The 23,602-nt window shown below is 35.9% G+C and overlaps 1 protein-coding gene across 1 annotated transcript; it reads left to right on the plus strand.

Moving 5' to 3' along the window:
• Window positions 1-6,956: 6,956 nt before the first annotated feature.
• Window positions 6,957-22,272, plus strand: LOC136811787 (solute carrier organic anion transporter family member 4C1-like). Its single transcript, XM_067068419.1, has 8 exons — window positions 6,957-7,143; window positions 11,638-12,389; window positions 14,039-14,432; window positions 14,714-14,891; window positions 15,966-16,116; window positions 16,859-17,022; window positions 20,005-20,190; window positions 21,863-22,272. Exons 1-8 carry the CDS (start codon window positions 7,089-7,091, stop codon window positions 21,996-21,998), a joined length of 2,016 nt encoding a protein of 671 aa, XP_066924520.1. The 5' UTR covers window positions 6,957-7,088; the 3' UTR covers window positions 21,999-22,272.
• Window positions 22,273-23,602: the final 1,330 nt, after the last annotated feature.

Genomic DNA, 23,602 nt, shown 5'->3' on the forward strand with positions numbered 1-23,602 from the left:
TTGTTTATCAATGAGAAAAAAATGCCAGTTTGGTTGTATGTCTTAATGATTTTTATAAAGATTTTATAAAAAATACACTATCATATATCATAATAGATAATACGTGATTTTTTTTGTAAGAATAATGTGCTTTGGATATGAGGGTTAAGTATTCTTAAGAAAGTGCCAAAAAAGGGTGAGATATTCTTAACGTATTCTTACTTTTTTAGACTTGACTTTTTTACAAACATAAGAAATGATAAATTGATAACTTTTGAGTGAAATTTGGGTTAAAATTACATTTCTTCCTCAAAGTTTCAGTTTATCTCTATAAAGGAAGCAGTTTTTTCTGCTATCCAAATACAAAATGACTGTATTCTTATAAAATTTTGTGAAATTCACCCTAGAGGGTATTCTTAGGATACTCTTGCGATTTGCCCAATTTTCACCTTGATATTCTTATAGAAGATATTTTTATAAAAAAAGCGTGTATTGTACTTAAATTGACAAATGAAAGGCGATGCTTTCATCATGTTTCAAGAAATTGTATGATAAGATCATATTTTTCTTAGGGGCAAACAACTACATATTTTTTTGTAAGAACATCCAAAGTTTTTAAAGCCTTTTTGAGTCTGAAAATTTCTTAACATGTTCTTATTTTCGCCATTTTTTGAGTATTTTTGTGTCTATTTTTCTAAAAGATTCGGTGCTTTGAAGTCCACAAAGCGTTAAAACTTGGTAAATTTTGGTAATTGAAGCTTTATTTTCTTATTGACTCCGCACTGAGTCTCATGGTAAGCGAGCGAGGCAAAATAGCCACACGCCAGATAATGGACAGGAATCTTGAATTCTTGCGCGTTTGTTGTCAGTACTTTTTGTCCCAGTTGATATAATATTCCGTAATGTTTGATGCCCGGTTTGATTTCATAGTCAATAACTCGTCTGCTTTGGCATGCGTGGCAGACGTTTGTTATTAATTTTGTATAGCAAAAGTATTATGATAAGGCCTTGGTGGTGGCCGAGGTGTGGAATAAAATTTAGAAAATGAAAATGGTTTTAATTCTCGAATAATCTAAAGATGAACTCAATTGCTAAAATAAAATCTAATGTTTTGTTTAATAATTCAGTAAGAAATTGTTCGTTTTTAAATAAGGTGAAAGGGAGTGTCCGGAGGGGTACTTGGGTCACAATCGATGGTATCGTTAATCTAATGATACTAGTTAAACTAGACTAGACCTGATCAATCGAACTTGTTGAACCGATCGAACAATTGAACTCCATCGAAAGATTAAAGTTCAAGTAAATAAATTAATCGAACTCATGTTCACACGTTACTGTTCCGTTTCACTCCTTTATGATTTTTGTTACGGATCGAGTGTATATTGGTTTCGGAACGTTTCGGAGCAAGAAAACAGAGATTTTCCGTTCCGATGAAAAAAGTGGAGCGAAACCTTTTCGATCTGTTTTGCTTTGTAACGTCTTCTTTTTTGACGTTTCGAATACACACTTGTTTCGGAACCGTTTTGGAACGGAACGGAACGGAACGGAACGGAACCGTAATGTCTGAACATGGTCTAAGAGTTTTTTAGTAGCGATAAAGGTGGGTTTTTCTTAGCATTATTCTTAATTTGTTGATCATTTCATCATGAACATTCCTATAAAATATTCTTATTGAAAAAAACGCGTAAGCGGTGGCAGTTTTAGTGCTTACTATAGCTAGTATATAGTTTGTTTCTATTAAAAGACGTGTGTTCGGGCATCCCAGTCAATATATAAAAGTGAGTATGGAATGTCAAAACTATAGATTAAATCAAATTACATAGAAAGTGTTTCTTATAGCTAGTTAGATGTACATAAATATCTCAAGACAAACAAAAAAGGGAACTAAGTTTGTTTTTGTAGGAATTTATATGATCATGGACTTTTCATATGGATTAAATAGAGTGTCAATCCGTTTTTTATCAATCGACAACCAAATCATATAAATGTAGAGTTGTGTCTGTGTGTGTGGTGATGGTTGATTACTTTGAAATTTAACTTGGTAGCTAGACTAAGATTTTGTGCCAATTTGGTGGTTGCAGGATATTTTGGGTCAAAAATGATAGCAAAATCGTTGAAAACCCAATTTTGGAGCCTGAAATTTGGCAGTACGTTCTATGAATTAAATTTGGCGAGGCAGAAAATAGAAATTTTGGCTTGAACTTAATTTGGCGGATTTTGGCCGAATCTGTCAAATTTTCTTTCCACCAAAATTTCTTCCTTGAATGTATATGTTAATGTCATATCATCAGATTTTCTTTTTCCAGAAGCAGCCAACGAGCCCATTTCCCCGAAATATATGTTTCCCTTTTCCAGGAGAGAGCTTTTTTTTGAAAAATGGGGAAACAGATCCGATTTTCTAGGAAAGACCTTTTCCTTAAAACTATCTGTTTCCCCGCTCCAGCTGAGAGCTGATGACGTCATCAGAGAGAAACAGATCAATATTTCTAGAAAATGACATAATAAATTGGGAAACAGATCTGTTTCCAAAAAAGATGATATTGCATTGGAAACAGATTGAACTTTATGGGGGAAACAGATATCAATAACAAAAAGAAAGGGAAACAGATGAAAATTTCCAGGAGAGGGGAACAGATATCCTATTTGGGAAAACAGATCAAAATTTTAATTCTGAAAATTGTGGAAACAGATCAATTTTCTAGGAAAGATACTTTGAGATTAAAAATTTAGGTTTTGTGGAGAAACAGATCTTCATTTCTAGGAATAAGATTTTTGAAATATTCGGCCATAACAGATCAAATTTTCCAGGAAGGCTATGTCTGGGAAACAGATATTTAAAAAAAGGTCCTTGTTGGATGCTTTCGTTTTTCCATTCCAACCTGAACTGAACCTGATAGGTTTTACGTGAATATTCATTCTAGATTTTTGTTGTAAATTAGGCCATGTCCTTTTTTGTGAATTTTGTTTTTGCTGTTTCATCATCGGACTCTTTTCAAAAGATTTGTATAGCAGCCATCAAGGCTCTTCAGCATGGTTTTTGTCATGGTCCAAGTCTCCGAGCTATATAGAAGAATGGGCTCGACAAGACTTCTAAAAGTTTGAAGTTTAAGAGCGTTAGACAAACTAAAGTGCCATATCTTGTTTAACTTATTACAAGCTTTCCAAGCTAGACCTTTCCTAATTTTAAAATCGTTTTCAGAGCTGTTAATACGAGAGCCAAGATATTTGAAATCCTTCACAAGTTTGATATTGACACCATTCTTGGAAGTTAAAGGGAGAACATTTCCAGAGGAGCTGATAAATTTAGTTTTTCCAGCATTGCAATAAAGACCGACTTGACTGGCCGAAGTTTCAAGTGAGTGAAGAAGACTTTCAAGATTTTGAATACTCTCAGAAACTAAGGCAAGATCGTCAGCAAAGTCAAGATCGGTCAGAAAAAGGCCGCGGTTACGCTTGCGCAGGGGAACTTTAATTTTGATTCCCTTGTCATTAGATAAGTCAACAGAAAGTCTTAAAACATAATCTAAAACAATGATAAAAAGAAAGGTGTCACCTTGTAGAACTCCAGCATGAATGTCAAAAATATCAGTGTCTCCGTCAGCTGTAATGACCTTTGCTTTGGTGGACACGTAGAGTGCCCTGATGGCTGAAATGAGTTTCTCTGGAATGCCGTACAATTTAAGAATTTCAAACATTTTTACACGAGATATGGAATCAAAGGCTTTTTTAAAGTCAACAAAGCAAATAAAAGCATCTTTGTTAAGTTTTCGCATTTCCAAAATACGCCTGATGGCTAGGATCTGTGTAAGAGTACTTCTTCCCTTCCGAAAACCATTTTGGTTTTTTCTTAGAAGAGGATCAAGAACTGGAACGATACGTTGTAAAAGAAGTTTGTTGAAGATTTTGGCGGCGATAGGCATAAGAGTGATGCCTCTGTAGTTGGATGGTAAGGTCTAATCACCCTTTTTTGGAACAGGAATGATGCCGCCAGTTAACCAAGCAGAAGGGGGAGTTAGAAACTTAAATGTGTGATTACAAAAACGAGAAGCATTTCCATAAAGACGGGATCTTTCCAAAGCAGAGTTGGAATATCATCAAGGCCTGAAGATTTATTATTTGAAAAAAGTTTAACGCAATTTGAAAGTTCATGAATTGTAAGAGGAGAAGTTGATGTCAAGCTCATCAAAAATTTGAGTTAAAGGGAGAGCATTAGTATTTAAAATTGGTTGAAAAACTGGTTGAGCCAGTTTTTTCTTCTTTTATCTGGTGAGCCACCTTTGAGCTGAATAGAAGGGTGGTCTTTTCGACCTGTTAGATCATTGATCGTTTTCCAAGCGGCCGAGTGCTGATGGCTAACATAAAGATTGGAAATTGAGTTTATCTTACACTGGATATACATTGATTCGGCGTTAAGGTAGGCATCATTCAGAGCTTTTTGAGCATCAGAGAGGATTTTTGATGTTCTTCTTGTAGGGCGTCGTTGATGTTTTAGTTTGGCCTCTACAAGTGCATTCCGTGCTTCAGAAACAAGGTTGTTTTCAAAGAGATATTTCTTTTTGACTTTTTGTTTCTTTGGTAGAAGAGCAAGACTAACTTCTTTATTAGCTTTAATCAGATTTCGGTAACTTTTCTCATTGTCGTCGTCTGCTTGAGCCAAAGTATCAAATTTATTTTTCACTTCAATAGTGTAAGTAGTTCGGAGGTCATGGTTGCAATAAACCTGTTGCCAATCGATGGATTTCATTGGGTCAGGTTTAGACTTTTTAGATGATCTAAGGCTAAGAGAAAAGCGACAGGAAACAATTCTGTTGTCAGAACCAACAGAAGAAAAAGAAGTATTTTACTTCGAGAAATTTATATTTCTGTCTAACTATTTTCTTTCAGGAGATCAGGTGACAGAGCAGCATATGCATTGTGTCCTTATTTGGACTCGTCAGCACTGCATTCTATACGCTGGTTAGGCAGATCGACTTGCCTACCATCTCACGCCATAAAACTAATTGTGTGCATACTGCACGCTGGTTAGGCAGATCGAAATCTACCATCTCACGCCATATAACTGATTGTGGCGCGGGCTTTAAAAAAATAGTGAACGTAATAGGAAATCCCTGGGGAATTCTGTGAATGATTCCATTGGAGTCGCTAGCTTTGAAGAGAACCAACATGGAGGAGGAAGTCCATGTCGTAGCAATCCATCCCTATTAAAATTTTATAAGAAATATAAAAATATAGACCCGTAGGTTTTGCGGTTAACCTACGACGAACCTAAGGATATTACGAACACGGTAAAATAGCAGTAAGAAGCAAAGACCATATATCTTTAGTTACTCTTTTTTTGTCTACAAAGCTTGCTGCTTGCCATTTTATCATGAGAAATTGACGAATTTGACCTCAAAACATACTGACATCAATAGCTCCGAAAGTCATCTATGATAAATGTTACGAAATTGATTATTTTACAACTTTAGAGAAGCAAAGTTTTAAATTGGAAACAGTTTCTTACAAATTTGTTTTTGTTATTTTCTAATTTTTAAACTCACATAGACTTCAATAAGACAATGGCTTCTGAAGTGGGTGGGATGGTGGGCATCAGTGATCTAACAACCTGTGAATGGTTTCTTACAGCTGCCCTTTTTAAAGCCTGATATCACATGACTATGAAGTACCAAAAGAAAAATAATAAATTCATTTATATTTCAGATTGCTAATCCCTGAGGAATTGAACAATAGTTGAATGATACTTCAATGTTTATACAGTATATGGCCCCCAAAACGGAGACGGCCCCCAAAACGGAGGTTTTCATTAAAATGAAGATTCTGACTTGTAGATTTATCAGAATTAAACGATTTTTGTTTATTTTGAAAGAATGATGGTTATACTTAAAAATGAGCATGTTTTTGCTGGTCTGAGACAGATTCAAAATAACATATTTTACGTCTAAAGGAAATATTTTAACACCAAAATTAGATAAAAATTGGATATAACTCACTCTAGCTCCTTGGATATTGAAAATAAGTTATGAAAACGGGGTATAGGAAACTTTCTACACCTAATGCCGTTCAGAAAATGCAAATACATCTGTGACTTTAGAGGCTGGGTAAAAGATATAGCATCTTGAAGGTCAACCAGTGTTTTGGAGCCCTAGAATCAGCATTGACAAAACCGAAAATTCTAAATATGAGAAAAAGCAAAAAATCTTGGAATTCTATTCCTATCACCTTGAGTTAATAGTTTATAACAAAAAATTAACATTATACATAAAATTTTTCGCTGAATCAGCAAAAACGGCAAATTCTGTCAATTTTTTGCAAAATATAGGAGAAAAATATCTTTAAAGCTTAATATTTTCAGTTTCAGTTAAGCTTTATTTCTAAAATTTTCACAGCTTATTCCATACATGAATGGAACTATTTTCAAAAGAGATTTGTTTTCAAAAACTTGATTAAGACGTTGTTAAATCAAAATTGTCATTTTGAAAATTTCTAAATTTTCAGTTTGGACTTTGCAATATCGAAAATCTTGAAATATTTCATAAAAATCATAAATTTTACATCCATCGGGTCGTAAATTTAAGGGAAAACACAAATATGTTCATAGTTTTCCCCCCTTTCACCACTGGGCTTAATAATTTGATTTTAACTACACCTCCGTTTTGGGGGCCCCAAACCTGCATTTTGACAACCAGGGGTATACTGTAAAAATTTTATCAAATAAATTTATGGCTAAAACCCTCTAAATCATATTTCAAAACTATGGTCAAAATTTTGTATTCATATCTTAAAGATATCTCGAGAAATCGCTAAAATTTCAAACCTCCGTTTTGGGGGCCATTAGAAAAAAGCTACCTATCTTTAAGCGATTGAAAAATATTGTTGAAATTGAAAATTTTGAAAAAGAACTTCCAGGAAATAAAGTAGAGATGTTAAAGGTTTTCATGCAGCAAAATTTTTGTAAAATCTCTTTTCCTCTAGATTTGAGAGAAATTTTCAAATTTGATCGCCGTTTTGGGGGCCACATACTGTAATGAAAATAATGTCATCGTACTTTTTGCTTTTGATGAAAATTCAACCTCGCTTCCATACAAATCAAGCCTCATTTTGAAGAAACAATGGAATCGTCGTCAATGCTTTATCAAAATGGGGTCGACGAAAGTTTGAAAAATGGTGAGCATTTTTATTTTTCATTTTTTTATTGTCCAGGTAAGTAAGTAAGTTTGCGACCGCAGTCGAGGGCCACCCGAAGGCTCCCTTTTCGTATAGCTGTCTACCCGAAGGTAGGGCAGGCAGGGCGCCACACCTTTCTCTGGATTTCTCCACTTACCCTTGATCCGTCTCTAGTTGCTGAGTAGCAAGCAGAGAGGAATCGAACCCACAACCATACGCACCGTACCTGGATGCTCTACCTTCATGCTACGGTCGCATATTGTCCAAGAGTTAAATATAAAATAAGAGCTTAAGGCTTCTTTTTTTTCAACCATTAAAAGTGAAATCTCACTTTTGCCCGAATGTTTTTTGTTTGAATCGATTTTGTTCCATTGTCCCCGGGACAAAATCAGCTTGTCTTTTGGGAAATTCAATCACTTTTAGTCCCATAAAACAAAAAAAGAAACCATGGGACACGCACTTTTTCCCTTGTGTTGGTGCAATAGAGCATGTTGCATTGCACCATCGCGAAAAAAAATTCTCGTGTCCCCAAGCCTTTACAAATAAATGCAGCATACTAAAGATCGTAAAGACATCTCAGTCTCACAGCCCCGGTCGAACTTTTTTCATCAGCGGGAATAAAAATTCCTATTGAAATCCCAATGGGGATTACTGAAAGGTTACAAAATCCAGTTGTTTTAATGTGCAATTTTCAAACATTGAATTTCAAGTCGGTGTGAAATCAAAGTCAATTTCTCAGTGGGGCTGAATTTCCAGGGTACTCTCCCACCGTGAACGAAATTTTAGCCAAATTTTCCAGCAAGGCTGAGGTCACAGTGGGTTAGTTATACAGGAGTGTGTAAAATCACTTAGAAAGTGGCATTGGATAGGCTATTTATCATGATAGTTTTTTCAGGAGGTGTCTCTTTTGCAAGGGAATCTTTCAATATCTAAAGAGGACGGTAAGAAAAGAACAATCAATATCATAGAATGAATATTAAGATATTATCTTGACTCCCACTGAGAAAATCATGAAAATGATTGCTTGTTCCTGATAAATTATTGATAAACAAAGAAAGTAGGAGATTAATTTCAAGTACAATATAGTGTACTAGCTTATTTCGAGTGGTGAAGAATTGATTTCAGTGATAAATTTAAATACTGTTTCAGTTGAATTTGTTTTTTTTGAAAATAGTTCATGATGTGGCAGAGGGTTGACTTTTCTATCTCCTGGACACCCATCACAGACCCGGTGAAACATCTTTCCAAATATGGGGACGAAGATTTCTATCAAAATCCAAATAGGGATAAAAATTCCATTGTTCACAGGGAAATTAATCCAATGGGGTTGAAATCTTAGGTTATTATTTCCATCGAGGACAAAATTTTAGCAAAATTTTCTAGGGTTCCCACTGGGTCTGTGATACAGGGGTGTACCTGGCAAAGGGTTTATTAAAATTTAGAGCCTCGAGGAGCTAAAATAGAATCTTCAATATATCTCATTCAGAAAAATGTGAAACTTTAAAATATGCACATAGTAGTTTTGGCACTGAATCCTCATGTTTGAACTTGACAAAAAAATGAAAGTTCTGGGTATATGTGAAAAAACAGATTCACTTTTTTACACCCAATCAAACTTCCTGAAAGCCGCTAAAAAAAAAGTAATTCACTTCCTTATCGGGTCTTAATTTTTGAAATTTCGAACGAATTTTATTGACTGAAGTTTTGGGAAAACATACTTATCGGATTTGCTACAGGGTTAGTGAGCTGAATCTAGCATCTTGAAGTGGGAAATACACGGCGTCATCTCTTTACTCAGTCTTAGCTCCTTCAAACGCTTTAAAATGAGTGAAAAAGTCTTCCTCTAGCGTTGAAATAATCGAAACAGATAATTATATTTTAATTACCACGTATCCTTATTAGTCGTAATTACTTTAAACGATAATTTTTTTTCAAGTAAGAAATGACGCCAAGTCAATTGTACGTTCCTTATTTGAATATTATACCTATAGATGAGAATTTGGCAACCATTTTAGTTTTACAAAAGTTCCCCTCACTGTTGTTGTTATAACGACAAAATGAAAGCATAATTTGTTGAAAAAGATCTGATTTATAACATCAAAAAAACCTATAGACAAAATCGATTTCGAACAATGCAAAGATATAATACCCATGTATTTCTTATAAAAAATTGTAATCTTTTTATCAGACAATTATGTAGTTTTTATATCTGTAATGGAGAGAAAGAAAAAGTTGTGTTTTTTGTTTAGAAATGGTATATGTGTTCTGGATGGAGTTTGGTATAACCATGTTATAACCTGGAGATCTACACTATACTAATCTAAATGATTTTTGTTAAAATTGGTCTGTTCTAAAATCGTCAGTCTATGCCATTTTGGAAACAATAAAAGTAATACTTCGAAAGATAGATATTAGCTAATTTTGACTAGATAAATCTTATTTTAGTTTTAGATTAGATACACCTCCCTTTAACTTTATAACCCGGGGGGAGGGTACTACCCTTGTTGACCGACGGGGGTACTCCGAAATTTGCGAAAAAAGTGACCCTGAATGGGACTGAAATTCCAAAATTTTCTCAAATTTTCTACTTTCCCCCCAAATTTTCCAAAAATAGGCACCCTACGAGGGACTGATTTTTCTGTTTTGGTGTTTTTGCGACCCTACCTGGGACTCGTGGAGGTTAAAAAAGGTACCCTGACCAGCGGAGCATCCCCGTAACCCATCTTGCCCAATTACCCCCCCCCCATCGACATTTTAGAAACAATAAAAGTACTACTTCGTGGACAGATATATTAGCTAATTTTGACTAGATAGATCTTACTTTTAGATTAGATACACCCCCTTTCTAACAAACCTGGTTGATTTTTTTCAGCCAGTGGGGGTGAAAAAAAAACGGCATAGGCGTAGCGAGATACCCTGAAAGATTTATGAGAGAGTGCAAATGTTTATGACATAAATTCATTATCTTTTGATAAAACAAAGACATCAATTACAGTGTGGTAAAAACCGCTCTCATCCAAAAATTTTGCAGGGTATCTCGCTACGACTATGAAAACGGCCCAAAACTGGATGGGGATTGACAATTCCATGCTTTCTTATGGCTGAGGATTTGAATTCCATTGTTTTCAAGCCAGAAAATCCAGTGGGATGGAAAAAAAAGGACAATATTTTCCAGTGAGGATTGTTAACTAGTTATTTTCAGCGGGAACATCAAAAATCAGGGTATAATTTTCAACTGGGGATGATATTTTGGCCAATTTTTCTAGCGGGAAGGGGTCCCAGTGGCTCTGTGAGAAAGGGGTGTTTAGATTAGATCTTATATCTTAGACTATTCAACTACTGAAAAGTTAGGTGAAAAAAGTCAGTAGCGTTGACAAGAAAGGCACAAAATTAGTGGGGGGGGCAAGTTTTTATGACACTGTCATTATTTGTTAATATCATTATAAGTATAATTACCGTTAATCGATTACTGAGAAAAGATTGAAGATCAGACTTTTTTATGGCATTAGTATTTCCATGATGGTACCAAGTTTGTACCGTGTTTCAGCTGTTAGATTACGTGGTTCATATTTTTTATGAGAACGAACTATATAAGAGCATAAGACTTCGATGTCCAAAATCTTAAGAACGATAATAACATTTGAAGGCTTTGTGGACTCTTAAACACATCCGATTTCTTAGGAAAAAAGGCACACATACTCACAAAATGGTGAAAAAAAAACATTTTTGGACTGAAAATCCGAAAAGTTAAAAACGTCCGAAGGCTTCAAAAATTTTTGATGTTCTTATTAAAAAACGTATATGATGTGTATGGTCGTAATACACCCCTTCTCACAGTCCCCGTAGGATTTTTCACAGCCAGTGGGAGTAGAAATAATAAATGGCTGGGGAGTTGAATTTCATTGCTTTCAAGTGATAAAATTTATTAAGGATAGAAAATTTAGCACAATATTTTGCAGTGAAGATTTATAAATTTAAGTATTTTCAAGGATGAGAGACAAGAATTAGAGTGCAGTTTTCCGCTAGAAACAATATTTTGGCCAATTTTTCCAGTAGGATGAGGTTTAACTGGGTCTGTGAGAAAAAGGTGTAACAATAATTTATCTTATTTTGACAAGAAAGCCTAACAAATGTCAACGATATTTTACAATTTGTCTGATAGATTATAATATCTGGACTGAAGAAAGAACTCAGTAACCGTTCAACAACTGTGAAACTGAGCTTTCTTATTCCCCCGGGTCATACCAAAGATTCCCAAAATGGTACTTAATGCCTCTCTACTTGATGCTCAGGAACTAAAGAAACGGATCTAGGGTAAGTGGAGAAATCCAGGGAAAGGAGTGGCGCCCCCCCTACTTTCGGGTAAACAGCTAGAGAAAAGGGAGCCCTTGACTGCGGTCGCAAACTTATTTACTTACTTACTTACTTACTTATAGATCTTAACCTAAAATAAACGTATTAACATGAATACTCCTTTACTTATTACCGAATCAGATGGAGACTCCCAACAAGAAGAAGTCGACGAATTTAACAATCTTCAAACAACAATTACAGATGGAAGTCCTACCGATGAAAACCGTAACACTCGGACCAAGCGATACGGGTTCGGCCCTATTGAGCCGGACTGTCTTCAAATTCTCAATAAACCTGTTTACTTTTTAATCGTTCAATGTATTGTTATTTTTAACTTTGGTTTTGCAGCCACGGGACTTAATAATACCATGTTGACCAGCATTGAGAAACGATATGGTTTCAAATCCACGCAAATTGCACTATTTACAATGACTCAACATTTCGTAGCCGGTGTAGTTGCTATATTCGTCTGTTATATCGGACATAAACATCGTCCACTTACCATTGCTATCGGTTGTTTCATCTCTTCAATTGGATTCTTAACAATCTCCATTCCACAGTATGTGGTACCATTATACCAAGCTGGAGTTGCCATGGATACAGATTTCTGTCGAGCCAACACAACTTCAACAGTATCAAAAGACTGTAATACTGAAAGTACAAATATAGATGACGACATTAATGTTCTACCGATATTTTTGTTAGGTTACGCGCTCCTCGGGATTGGAGTTACGCCACTTTATTCATTGGGAGCGGCACATATAGACCACATTACGACGAGAAAACAGAGTAGTTTATATTTTGCAGTTTTTGCTGTTATTGGGTTTCTAGGACCGGCTATTGGATTTGTAGCTGGAAATCCGATTTTAAATATCTATGTCGATATCAAACAGGTAGGTTTACAAGCTATATTTTCTTTAAAACTATTTCAAAAATATTTTTTTACCATCAAACGTGATAGTAGGCTTGATATTTTCGTTGTAGTGGACATATTAGAGGGTTCTATTACACTTCCTTCTCGCAGACCTACTGGGAACCCTTTCCACTGGAAAAATTGGCCAAAATATTATCCCCATTGGAAAATTACACTCTAATTTTTGTCTGAGAATAATCTGAGAATAATCAGGTAGGGAAATCCTCATTGCAAAATATTGTGTTATTTTTTCAATCCCTACTGAATTTTTTGGCCAGAAAACAATGGAATTTAAATCCCCAGCCAAAAAAGAAACATGGCAATAGCAATCCCCATTAAGTTTGGTCTGTTATCTTTACCCCTTTGGCTGATAAAATCCAACCGGGTCTGTGAGAATTGGGTGTACTATTGGGCAAAAGTAAGCTCCAGGTTTGTACCAAAATTTAGGATACCTTTTTCAGACCTTGGGCAGCTTTCCTAGGGCTCCAAAAACCTCCTTCCCCAAAAGCTTGATTTTCAATCTTAAGCTTGCAGACATACCAAAGAGGTGTATCTTTCTCTAGCAAATTTTGAATCCCATGTTTTTTTTGTTCATTGTTTGTATAAAAGCTTATCTCCAAGCATAGACTGATATTCTGTGTATGGTACGTATTTACTCCTTAAGGCTATGACTCCGTAAGAAAATCCGACCAGGTTGGCGCACTGCTTTGATCTTTTACATCCAGATTTGGCATTGAACATTAAATGAGCTTTTGAGGGTGGTGATCGGCTAAAGCAAAACAATTGAACAAAATCAAGCGCCAATATCAAAATTAAATATTAGAATCCAGTCGCTCGTTTTCAAGCAAAAAGCAACGTGGCTCGGATTGTTTTGGTTGAACAACCAGGTCAGCTTGTCATATTCGCTGTATCTCGTTAGTGCAGAGCGCGATACTATGCATAGAATAAAGTTTTCGACCGTCGCCGCCAATAGCTGTGCGTGCATTTTTTTGTCCGTTTTACCACCCTAAAACCGTCCCAGTCTTTTTTTCGCACCTAAAGATAATAGAAAAATGTTAAAAAAAAAGGATTGGATCGAGTTAACCCTTTAACTGCCGTTCGTATCTTCTAAGGTTCGACCTATTTGCCACGGGGAAAAAAGAAGGTTCGACCCTATTTGCCAGATGTAGGCATATGTCGACACGGGCAAAAGGTAGAGATTTTGACTTCATTTTCTGAATAAAATATGAAGTATCAGCCAAGGACTATAATTTTGAGTGGAACATTGTTGAATAATTATTTCTCAACATAGAAAAGCTTTTTAACTATTATATTTTTTCATTTCAAACCATCTAATACAAAATCTTTGTAGAAGTGTTAAGACAATGGCAAAGAAATGGAAAGTTCCCATGCCAGCAAATCCCGACATCGGCAAAGAAATCGAAAATGCTCATGTTGGCATATGCCGACTTCGGCAGTTAAAGGGTTTAAGGGTGATAAAACGAAAAAAAAAAAAAAAACACGCGGTAATTGGTGGCTACATTTGAAAAGTTGTATAGATGATCTGTTATGAGATTAGAAATAAGCGTGCTGCTTGTTATCAATTTAAAGAGTTATAAAGTTTCTTTAAGTATATTCATTATGTCTTAGCCTTCACAGTCAAACCTCAAACCAACCAATCGAAATTGGGTCGGAGCTTGGTGGATCTCATTTGTTATTGGCTCGATTATTACATTCATACCAATTCTCCCTATGCTTGGTTTTGCAAGCGAATTTCCTAACACGTGGCGGGTCATCGAGGCAAAAAAGAAACACGTGGACACTATACGCAAAGATAAAGACTTAAAACACGATTTGAAAGACTTCGTACCATCGTTTAAAAAACTTTTAAGAAACAAACCATTCATGTGCTTGATTTTATCGGTAGCTATTGAAAGTCTGACCATTTCAGGATTTTCAGTATTCTTACCTAAATACTTAGAAACGCAATTTTATTTGACCGCATCCAGTGCAGCCTCTTACGTCGGATTTGCTATCTTACCAGGTAAGGGTCTTTTTTAGACCTTTTCTATAATAATCCTGCTTAGGTATACAACTGACAAAACCAATTCTTTTATCTATTGATTCGGATTCCTATCAATTCACAACTCAGCAGGAAACAGTGGAAATCTTGTCAACCTTATTTTAGCCTGTTATACAAAAGCCACTTTTTACAGCGTATTTATTTTAAAAGAGATGATGAATTTGGTTTGTGGGAAGGAACCGGGCTACTCTTATTTACGCTATTGCTATTAAAATTCCAACCATCTTTTCATTTTTTTTCAGGTTCTGTTCTTGGTATTTTAATCGGTGGTTACCTTTGCCGAAGGTTTTCTTTCAATGGAAGAAAGTTGTTGATCTTCAATTTAGTCGCATTGTGTGCCTCAACTGTCTTCATGCTTGGCTTGTTGATGGGGTGCGATAGCCGTGATATTGTTGGAGCAACTTCGCCGTATTATAACAGGTAAATAAAGGAAGATTTTTATTCCCACTTTTCTAGAGGCCTCCCCAAGCGTTTTTCACGATGGCATGATAGGGACCTTCTTCTTGCGTGATTATGTGTGATCTTGAAATTTTTTCTTCGTGATTGCGTGATGAAAGGTCAAAACGTGATCGTGATTTGAAAGATTTTTTGAGCTGTGATCCGTTATTTAGATTTTTTCAAAGGGATGCGTCACTATCCAAATTTTTTTCTGATTTTCTGAAGACAAAAAATTGTGTGATACTGTGATCAGACTTACCGCTGGGGGGTCTTTTACTAAATACATTTAGACAATTCGTGACAGCAAATGTACCAGCTGTTGACAAAGGTCAGTGAATTATTTTTTAGAGTCTCAACTTAACGACTGGTCGACATAGCCTTTTATTAAAGCACCTGATCATTAAAACATTCAAAAATCATTCAAAAGTCAATAAGTTTCACCGAAAGATTTCTACATATCGTGAAAAGGTTCAGCATGTGGTTTTGGTTAGAAGTCCTAAGTATACAAATTGTAATTCCCAGTTGCCACACAACGTTTTTTCAACGATGAGCTAGCAAACTAATCCTGGAAATTAGGGGGTCGACGGTGAAATTTTGTAAAACAGGACCCTGGAAAATGATTGTATTGATGTCAGTTTAGAAGGAGAGAACCCCCTAGAAACCTTTAGTAACCCCCTTGGAAATCTGAAAATGAACAAAAACCCCTTGGAAAATCAAGGCTCAGACACCCCCTGGAAAAGTTCGTCAATACCCATGTATGGAATAAAAATTGAATTGCCCATTTAGTGCCAGCCGGGAGAACCATTTAGATTAAAGGTGATTCTCATTTGAATTATAAGTCCGATAACTATTACATTTTTATCTTATTTTTTATTTTTCGTAATTACAATTTCTCACCCCCCTTGGCAATTTTATTAAAATTTTGAAAATTTCCCAACCCCCCTTTTATTCGACCCCCCCCCCGTTTTTTCGAACCTTCCTTCCCGGTTTATTTGGAACCTAAGAGTAGAATACATGTGATTCTCACTTGAATCTTTTTAATCTTTCGCTTTTCAGCTCATCAGCAGAATTATCAATAGATGATCAATGTAACCAAAATTGCCAATGCAGTATGAAATTCTATAAGCCAGTCTGCTCTGTGTTGGATCAACGAACATTTTATTCTCCGTGTCATGCTGGATGTTCTTCTCAACATTTCGCAGATGGAGTAAGTACTGCGGAAAAGGGGGTTAAGGAGTCCGACAGTCTTTGGGGATGATTTTTCCAAGAGGATACCCCTGTCTCACAGCCCCGGTGGAACTTTTTTCTTCTGTGGGGATGAGAATATTATTGTTTCAAGGTTAAAAAATCCAGTGGGGGATGGTTTTGGAGTGCAATTTTTATACATTGATTTTCGAGTGGGAAGGAAATCAAAATCAATTTCCCACCGGGGACCAAATTGCCCAGTGGGGCTGGGCGTCCCAGTGGGTCTGTAACACAAAGGTGTTGGAGGCGTAACGGGGACTTAAAGGTTTTGCATGTAAATGAGAGTAATATCGTTTACTTATACTCATCAATTTTAATTGATTTTAATTCACAGAAAGAGGAAAAGAAAAACAATTTCTTGTTTATTTAGCACAATATGTAATAGTTACCAAAGTGCCAAATTTGAGGTTGAAATATTCTTAACGTATTCTTACTATTTTAGACTTTTGAGTGAACATTTGGGTTAAAATTACATTTCTTCCTCAAAGCTTCAATTTATCTCTAACAAAGGAAGCAGTTTTTTTCTGTTAACCAATACAAAATGACTGTATTCTTATCAAACTCTGTGAAATTCACCCAAGAGGATATTCTTAGGGTATTCTTACGATTTGGCCAATTTTCACCCTGGTATTCTTATAGAAGATATTCTTATAAAAAAAGCGTGTATAATAAATCCAATAAATCATTTCTTTCTGAATTTTTAGGTATACGCTAACTGCACTTGTCTCCCACAAGATACAAAAATAAAGATGGTAGATGGTCGCTGCATGCCTGAATGTTCACAATTACCTTACTTCATGATCCTGATCTTTTTCAATCTCTTTTTCACTTTCGTAACAAATGTTCCTAAAGCTCAAGCATACTTCAGGTAACGAAATACAATTTTTTTAAATCAAATTATGTTAAAATATTCATCCACCGTTATCTTTCGGCAGTGTTGGAGATAATAGATTCCATCTTTTTGCGCCAAGAATTGTCACGAATGTTTCCAGGTTGTCTTACATAAGAAAATTGGTCATCTCCAATGAATTAAGTATTTATTTAATTAACTAGTATCTATCTGTGAAATCGGCTTTTAGAATCTTGTAAACATGAAGTGTCTCCGTCACCAGATCCAGATCAACAAATTCTGCATCGGTTAAAATGCGGTTATAGAGGAATCTTTTTTGGCAATTTCCGTTGCTCCGGTCCAATAATTCCTTCATTATCTAATATTTTTTTATTATTTTTATTCCTAAAAACAATATTCCTTACATGTTTTTTTTTATAAGCATAACGCTTATAAGCATACGAAGGCTCAGATTTGCAGATTTCCTAAGCATAACATAAGCATATACGCTAGCCTGAAATATTTTTTCAAGTAGTCGCAATCTCTTTCTATTCAAAAAGGTTTGCAAGTGGTTATGTAAAAAAAGACATTCCATGGCTAGCCACATTCCACTGCTCATAAATTTAAATGCTTTTTGAATCGAATATTAACAAAATTTTAAAGATTTTATTAAAAAATTTGGTTGGGTGAATCAAAAGCATAATAATTCTTAAGCATATAATAAGCATATTCCATGTCTGGATGCTTTGAAGGCTTAAGCATACTTGAGCCTGACCAAGGGGCATACACTTGCTTATAAAAAAAAACATCTATATTAAAACTGTCTTCATCATGTTGAGTGACCGTAGTGCAGTGGTAGAGCATCCAGCTACGGTGCGCAAGGTTGTGGGTTCAACCCTCAGCAGGATCATACCAAAGATTCCCAAGATGGTACTTTATGCCTCTCTGCTTGATGCTCAGCAATTAATAAGAGTAGGATCAAGGGTAAGTGGAGCAATACAGGGAGAAAAGAGTGGCGCCCTCCACTACCGGAATTAAGACAAGAGCTAGTACGTCGGAAACATGTGGAGGAGTGCAACGCTCGTCATAAGAGAATGAAATTACAATTATAAATCTATTCATCTGATAAATTCGACATGGTCTAAAACCACCTATATGGCCAAAATCTATTTCAAACTGCAATGCAAAATATAATGCCCTATATAGCTATCGACGACTGTGGTTGTAAACTTACTTTCATCATAATATGTTAATCACGAAGAGAAATTATTTACTTCATCAGTAGCGTGGTGGCTAGGTCGAGGCTGGGGAGGCAAAATTGTAAACTTTGCCTTTAGCGCCCCCCCCCCGCAATTGGCCAGTCCTCCTTTTTTCATCTACCTTTCTTTAATCCAGTTTTGCAATTTGACTTTGGTCTTCCTCAAATAAATCAAACAAAATGAACTAGGAAAGTTATAGATTTTTGAATTTATTGAATAGAAGTTTAGGAGTCTATATAATAAATGACAAGATTGAATAGGAATGATGTTTGTATTCGGTAGAGAAACTTTTGCTACTTTTCATCAGACTCTCTCTTTGGCTATCTCTATTTTACTGACTGTAGTTTTACGATGTGCAAATAATCTTTTTACTTTCAATGACACTTTCTGTGTCTCGGAAATCCCAGACACTCACTTTCAGAATAGTCTTAAATCAACAATTGTGAATCGCAAAAAAAACAAGCTGGATGCTGATTGGACCTACCTGATGAAAGTTACCAAATAAGAGAAAACATAGACATTATAAAAAAGATCCTGAAAAACGAGCGAACGAACGAACGAGTAAACGAATGAAACATCGAGCGAAAGAATAGAATAAAAAATCATGAATGAAATGAAATGTGAGTAAGACTCGAGAAATTGAAGAAAATCCGTTTTTCCGGCACGACAATCGGCTGCTCCTACAATTTTTAGAAAATATTGGGAATTGCTATCGACAATATATTTTATTCCGTCACATTTTAGATATTGACATTTTGTATCAGTGTGCAAAATTTCACAGAAAAATATAAAATACAGCTCGAGAAATACAAGAAATACCACTTTCCAGCGAAAATAGGCTGTTCCGGCGATTTTTAGAAAGTTCCGGCTTCAAAAATCAGTTTTATTGACAATTGAACCATGCTTGATGGTGGGCATTGCTATTAATAATGTTTTTGTGTGAAAAAACAACGAAATAAAAGGAAAAAGTCCGATGAAAATCTGCAAAAACGGTGATTTCCGGCTTATTTCCGGCATTTTCGGCCGGAACAGAATTTTTCTCGAAAATCGGACTCGGCCATGTTTTGAGCATTGCTAATACGTATCTTTGTGCAAAAAATCAGAAAAAACTAATGATGAAATCTCGAGAAAAAGCCAAAAAATCGGTTTTTCCGGCACATTTTCGGCATTTTCGGCCGGAAATGAATTTTTTTCGGAAATCGGGCTCCGTCACATTTTGGGCATTGCCATTTTGCATCTTTGTGCCAAAAATCAGCAAAAACTAATGAGCCAATCTCGAGAAAAGCTGGTAACGAACGAACGGACGGACGAACGAACGAACGAACGAACGGACAAAGGTTAATTCATAGGACCTCCAGGGTAGAGGACCTCCAGGGTAGGTCCAAAAAAAGTAAACATAAAATGTTACGGACTACTATAATAGAACATTAGTTTCCTATTGGGGAGAGTATCGATTTGTTTTCCAAAATTTTTTCTTCCAAAAATTAAAGTTAAAAAATTCATATTGTATGAAGGTTAAACCTGCGAGCGAAGCGAGCTAAAAAATTTTTAAAGTTTTCAAATAACTTACATGAATACTCGAAATAAACGAAAGGGCGCTAAAACCGAAAGGGGCGCTAAAATCAAAGTAATCATAAAGTAAAAGGGCGCAAAAATTTCTTTTTGGCGCCCCTATCGTTTTTGGCGCCCCCCAAAAAAACCTTCGCTGGGGGGGCAGCTGCCCCCCCTGCCCCCCCTGCCACCACGCTACTGTACTTCATAGGTTAATTCCTGAAGGTCAAGGCTCCTTAGGACAAGGTTTACAACAAACAGTAGTGAGATTTCTTGGTTTTATACCAGCTAGTCCTTTCTTTGGAAGTCTTATCGATCGAAGTTGTGAATTATGGCATGTTGATGAATGTACAGGACAAACTACGAGCTGCTTGGAATACGACAACCACAAATTCAAGTAAGAGTTTTTATAAATATCTCGATGCGGGGAGAGAGTGCGGCATGGTAAATAACTTACTCTTGCCTCCCGAATAGACAGGGGTCCGAATAAGCAGGGGGGTAGGAAAATTTTCTAAATTCTAATAAGCGGGGGGGATGGAATGGGAGGAGGGAATGAAGACGGAATTTTTTTTAACTGATATCAATTTCAACAACAAAAAAGAAACTTTAACAAATGAACACGTAAAATAAGAGCCAATACTAACAAAAAGGAAATTTTTAACAAGTTTAAGGTCTACCTACACTGTAATAAAATATTGAATTATTCGAATTTAATTAGCGGGGGGATCTTAATAAGAGCAGGGGGCTGGATTCTTTTTTATCTTAACAATTAGCGGGGGGACGTCTATTCGGGAGACAAGAGTAAGCATTAAAAGAGGTACGGGGATGCCCAGTTGCAACACAACGTTGGTTCAAAATTCATCTAAACGTTATATAGACGTTTTGAAGATTATTTAAAACAATATTGTGTGTCAGATGGGAGGGTACCTATTCAACCCCCTCCATAATATTTCTTTAATTCGACGAAAAATCTTCATTCTTTGAAGATCAATAGAGAGAGAATAAACTGAAGTACTTAGATATTTGACCGTATTCGTGGGTGACATTATAAAGCTCTCTCATCTTCATGAGTGTGTTCCTGAAAGGCTGGAAAAGCCCATCCAACTGACACTACAAACACTCCTGTCTAACAGCCCCGGTGGAGCCTTTCTCCTCAGGGGTGGATAGAAATTCTATTGTTTCAAGGTTAAAAATCCAGTGGGGATGGTTTTGGGGTGCAATTTTTAAACTTTGAATTTCTAATGGGAACGAAATCGAAATCGAAATCAATATCCACCAAGCGGGGGTGAGATTTCAGGGTATTTTCCCACCAGGGATGAAATTTCAGCCATTACCCAGTGGGGCTAGGGTCACAGCGGGTCTGTGACACAGGGGTGTCTACAATAAATGCTTATTTGTCTCAAACGCAACTAAAAACATGACTGTGTCCATAGGCGTAGCGAGATACCCTGCAAAGTTTATGGATGAGAGCGGTTTTTACGACACTGTAATTATTGTCTTTGTTTTATCAAAAGATAATGAATATGTCATAAACGTCTGCACTGCCCACTGGAAAATTTCTCCAAATTTCGTCCTCAGTGGAAAAATACCTAACAATTTCAGCCCCACTTCGCAATTGACTTTGATTTCATCCCACTTTAAATTCAATGAAAAAATATTGTACTCCAAAGTCACACTAACTACAATTTTTGAGCAGGTAACAATAGAATTTCTACTCCATTGGAATTTAGACAACAATTTTCATCCCCACTGAACACCCCCTGCTCACAGACCCACTGGGACCCCTTCGCACTGGAAAAATTAGCTAAGATATCGTCCCCAGTGGGAGATTATCTTCCAACCATAAGAATATGGGAATATCAATCCCCATTATGTTTTTTTTCTGTTGTTTTTATCCCCACTGGCTATAGAAATCCACTGGGTCTGTGAGAAGGGCGTGTCACTGATATAAAAACTGCCACCGGTGCTTTGAGACAGGGGTGTTTTCTCATAGTAAAAGGGATCATTGAGTCTGTATCATTCGTACGATAAAACTATTATTACATAAATTCCTTTTTTTCATTCTACAGGTACTATCTAATGGCGTTGGCTTTTCTCACCAAAATTATTTCCATATTTTTTATGATATTATCCATCAAATTTTACCGCTTACCAAAGAAGAATGGAACTGGTGAAGACAATCAAGAGAATGTGGAGTTGATGTGACGATATATTACTTTTTTATGTTATTGATTTGGGCTTCTGCAGAAAATATTTGGACATGGGGGTTGAGGATATTTATAACAATTTTTTGAAATTTACACCCCGGAGATTGTGAATTTTGACCCCCGAACAGCATGTTTGACCCCCCGGACAAGCGTCAGTTGACGGCCTAGACATTCAAAATAACCCTCAAACCGACCGAGCAAAATGATTCCCAAACAGAGCAAATTTACCCCCCCCCCCGGACAGGGAAAATTTTGAAGATTTTTCACTACCCCCCCCCCCGGACACTATATCCTCCACCCCCCATGTATTGACATTTTCTGGAAAACCCCATTGAATATTGCTAAAAAGAAAAAGCGATAATGAAGAAAAGAACTTTTTCCCGTCTTCGATCGTATATGTGCAGCAGGAATAAAAATGATGCTATATTATATCTATCTTAGAGAAGTTTTTTGCGCGTGAGAAATTTAATAAAATGGCTCTTACTCAATGTCAACTTATCGACCGCCGGAGGCGGTTTTTGTCATAGTGGTACGCTAATCTCGTTTTGCCATGGCTTATCACTTTGTCTACCATTTACTTTCGGTTTTTTTTAACTAGATTACCCAGGTGTTTCTCTTTTTTTCCCCTGAATGTCTTTTATTTGGAATTGAATAATCGAGACATGAAAAATGACTATATTGTAATCTGTTCTCAATGAATAATCTAAAATGTACTGGAGATGACATTTAAGCGTTAATAATGTGCGTGTGCTCTTTCGCGAGCGTGATGCGTGATGGAAGGCGGTCGTTTCAGTGTGGTTTAGATCTACACTGTGACCTAGTTATTTTTATTCCATAGTTTTACTAAATTTGAGAAAAAGACGTAAGATGTGTCATAATTCTTGTTTTCTGAGAAAAACACCTTTAGGGGATTTTGTTGAAAATAAAAGAAGGGAAAAATTAACCTTTTTTGCCTCTAATGTTAGAATTTTCATTTTTGGTTCTAAGCTGATAGTATAATTCTTAGAAAAGATGTGTACTAATTAGCTTAGTTGCAAACATACACGTTTTTTTTTTTATTAGAACACCTAAAATTTGGCTGAGCCTGGATGTGCTAATTTTTTTAGCAATTTTCAGCCTAGAATGTTCTTAAATGCGTTCTTAATTTTTCAGACTACTCTAAATCGACAATATAATACAAAATAAAGAGCACTTAAATTTGGCAAAATTTGGACAATATTTGACTCTCGACTTTTGAAGATCCACCCCTAAATTCGGTTAAAACTGCTTAAAAAGAGGAAAAAATTGTAGTTTCTTGTCATTTTTTCCAAACTGAGGCTGGGCATGTTCTTAAGATGTTCTTAATTTTTCGACGAATTTCAGCCTATATGTTCTTATAAACTAGGTTCTAATAAAAAAAAAAACGTGTACTTGGTAAAAGCATGCTAGCCTTTGCCGAAGACTTTTCGCATTCCCAAGACAATAAAAATCTTTTGTTATCAAAGGCAAAAATATTAACATCTACATTATTCCCAAGAATTAAGAATCAAAAATTACAAAATTTTTCTCATTGTTTGGAATGCGTTTTTTTTTATCAAAAATAATCAGAAACGACAAATTCTC

The sequence above is a fragment of the Clytia hemisphaerica genome, unplaced genomic scaffold, assembly GCF_902728285.1.
Source record: "Clytia hemisphaerica strain Z4C2 unplaced genomic scaffold, Clytia hemisphaerica genome assembly, whole genome shotgun sequence".
NCBI lineage: Eukaryota > Metazoa > Cnidaria > Hydrozoa > Leptothecata > Clytiidae > Clytia > Clytia hemisphaerica.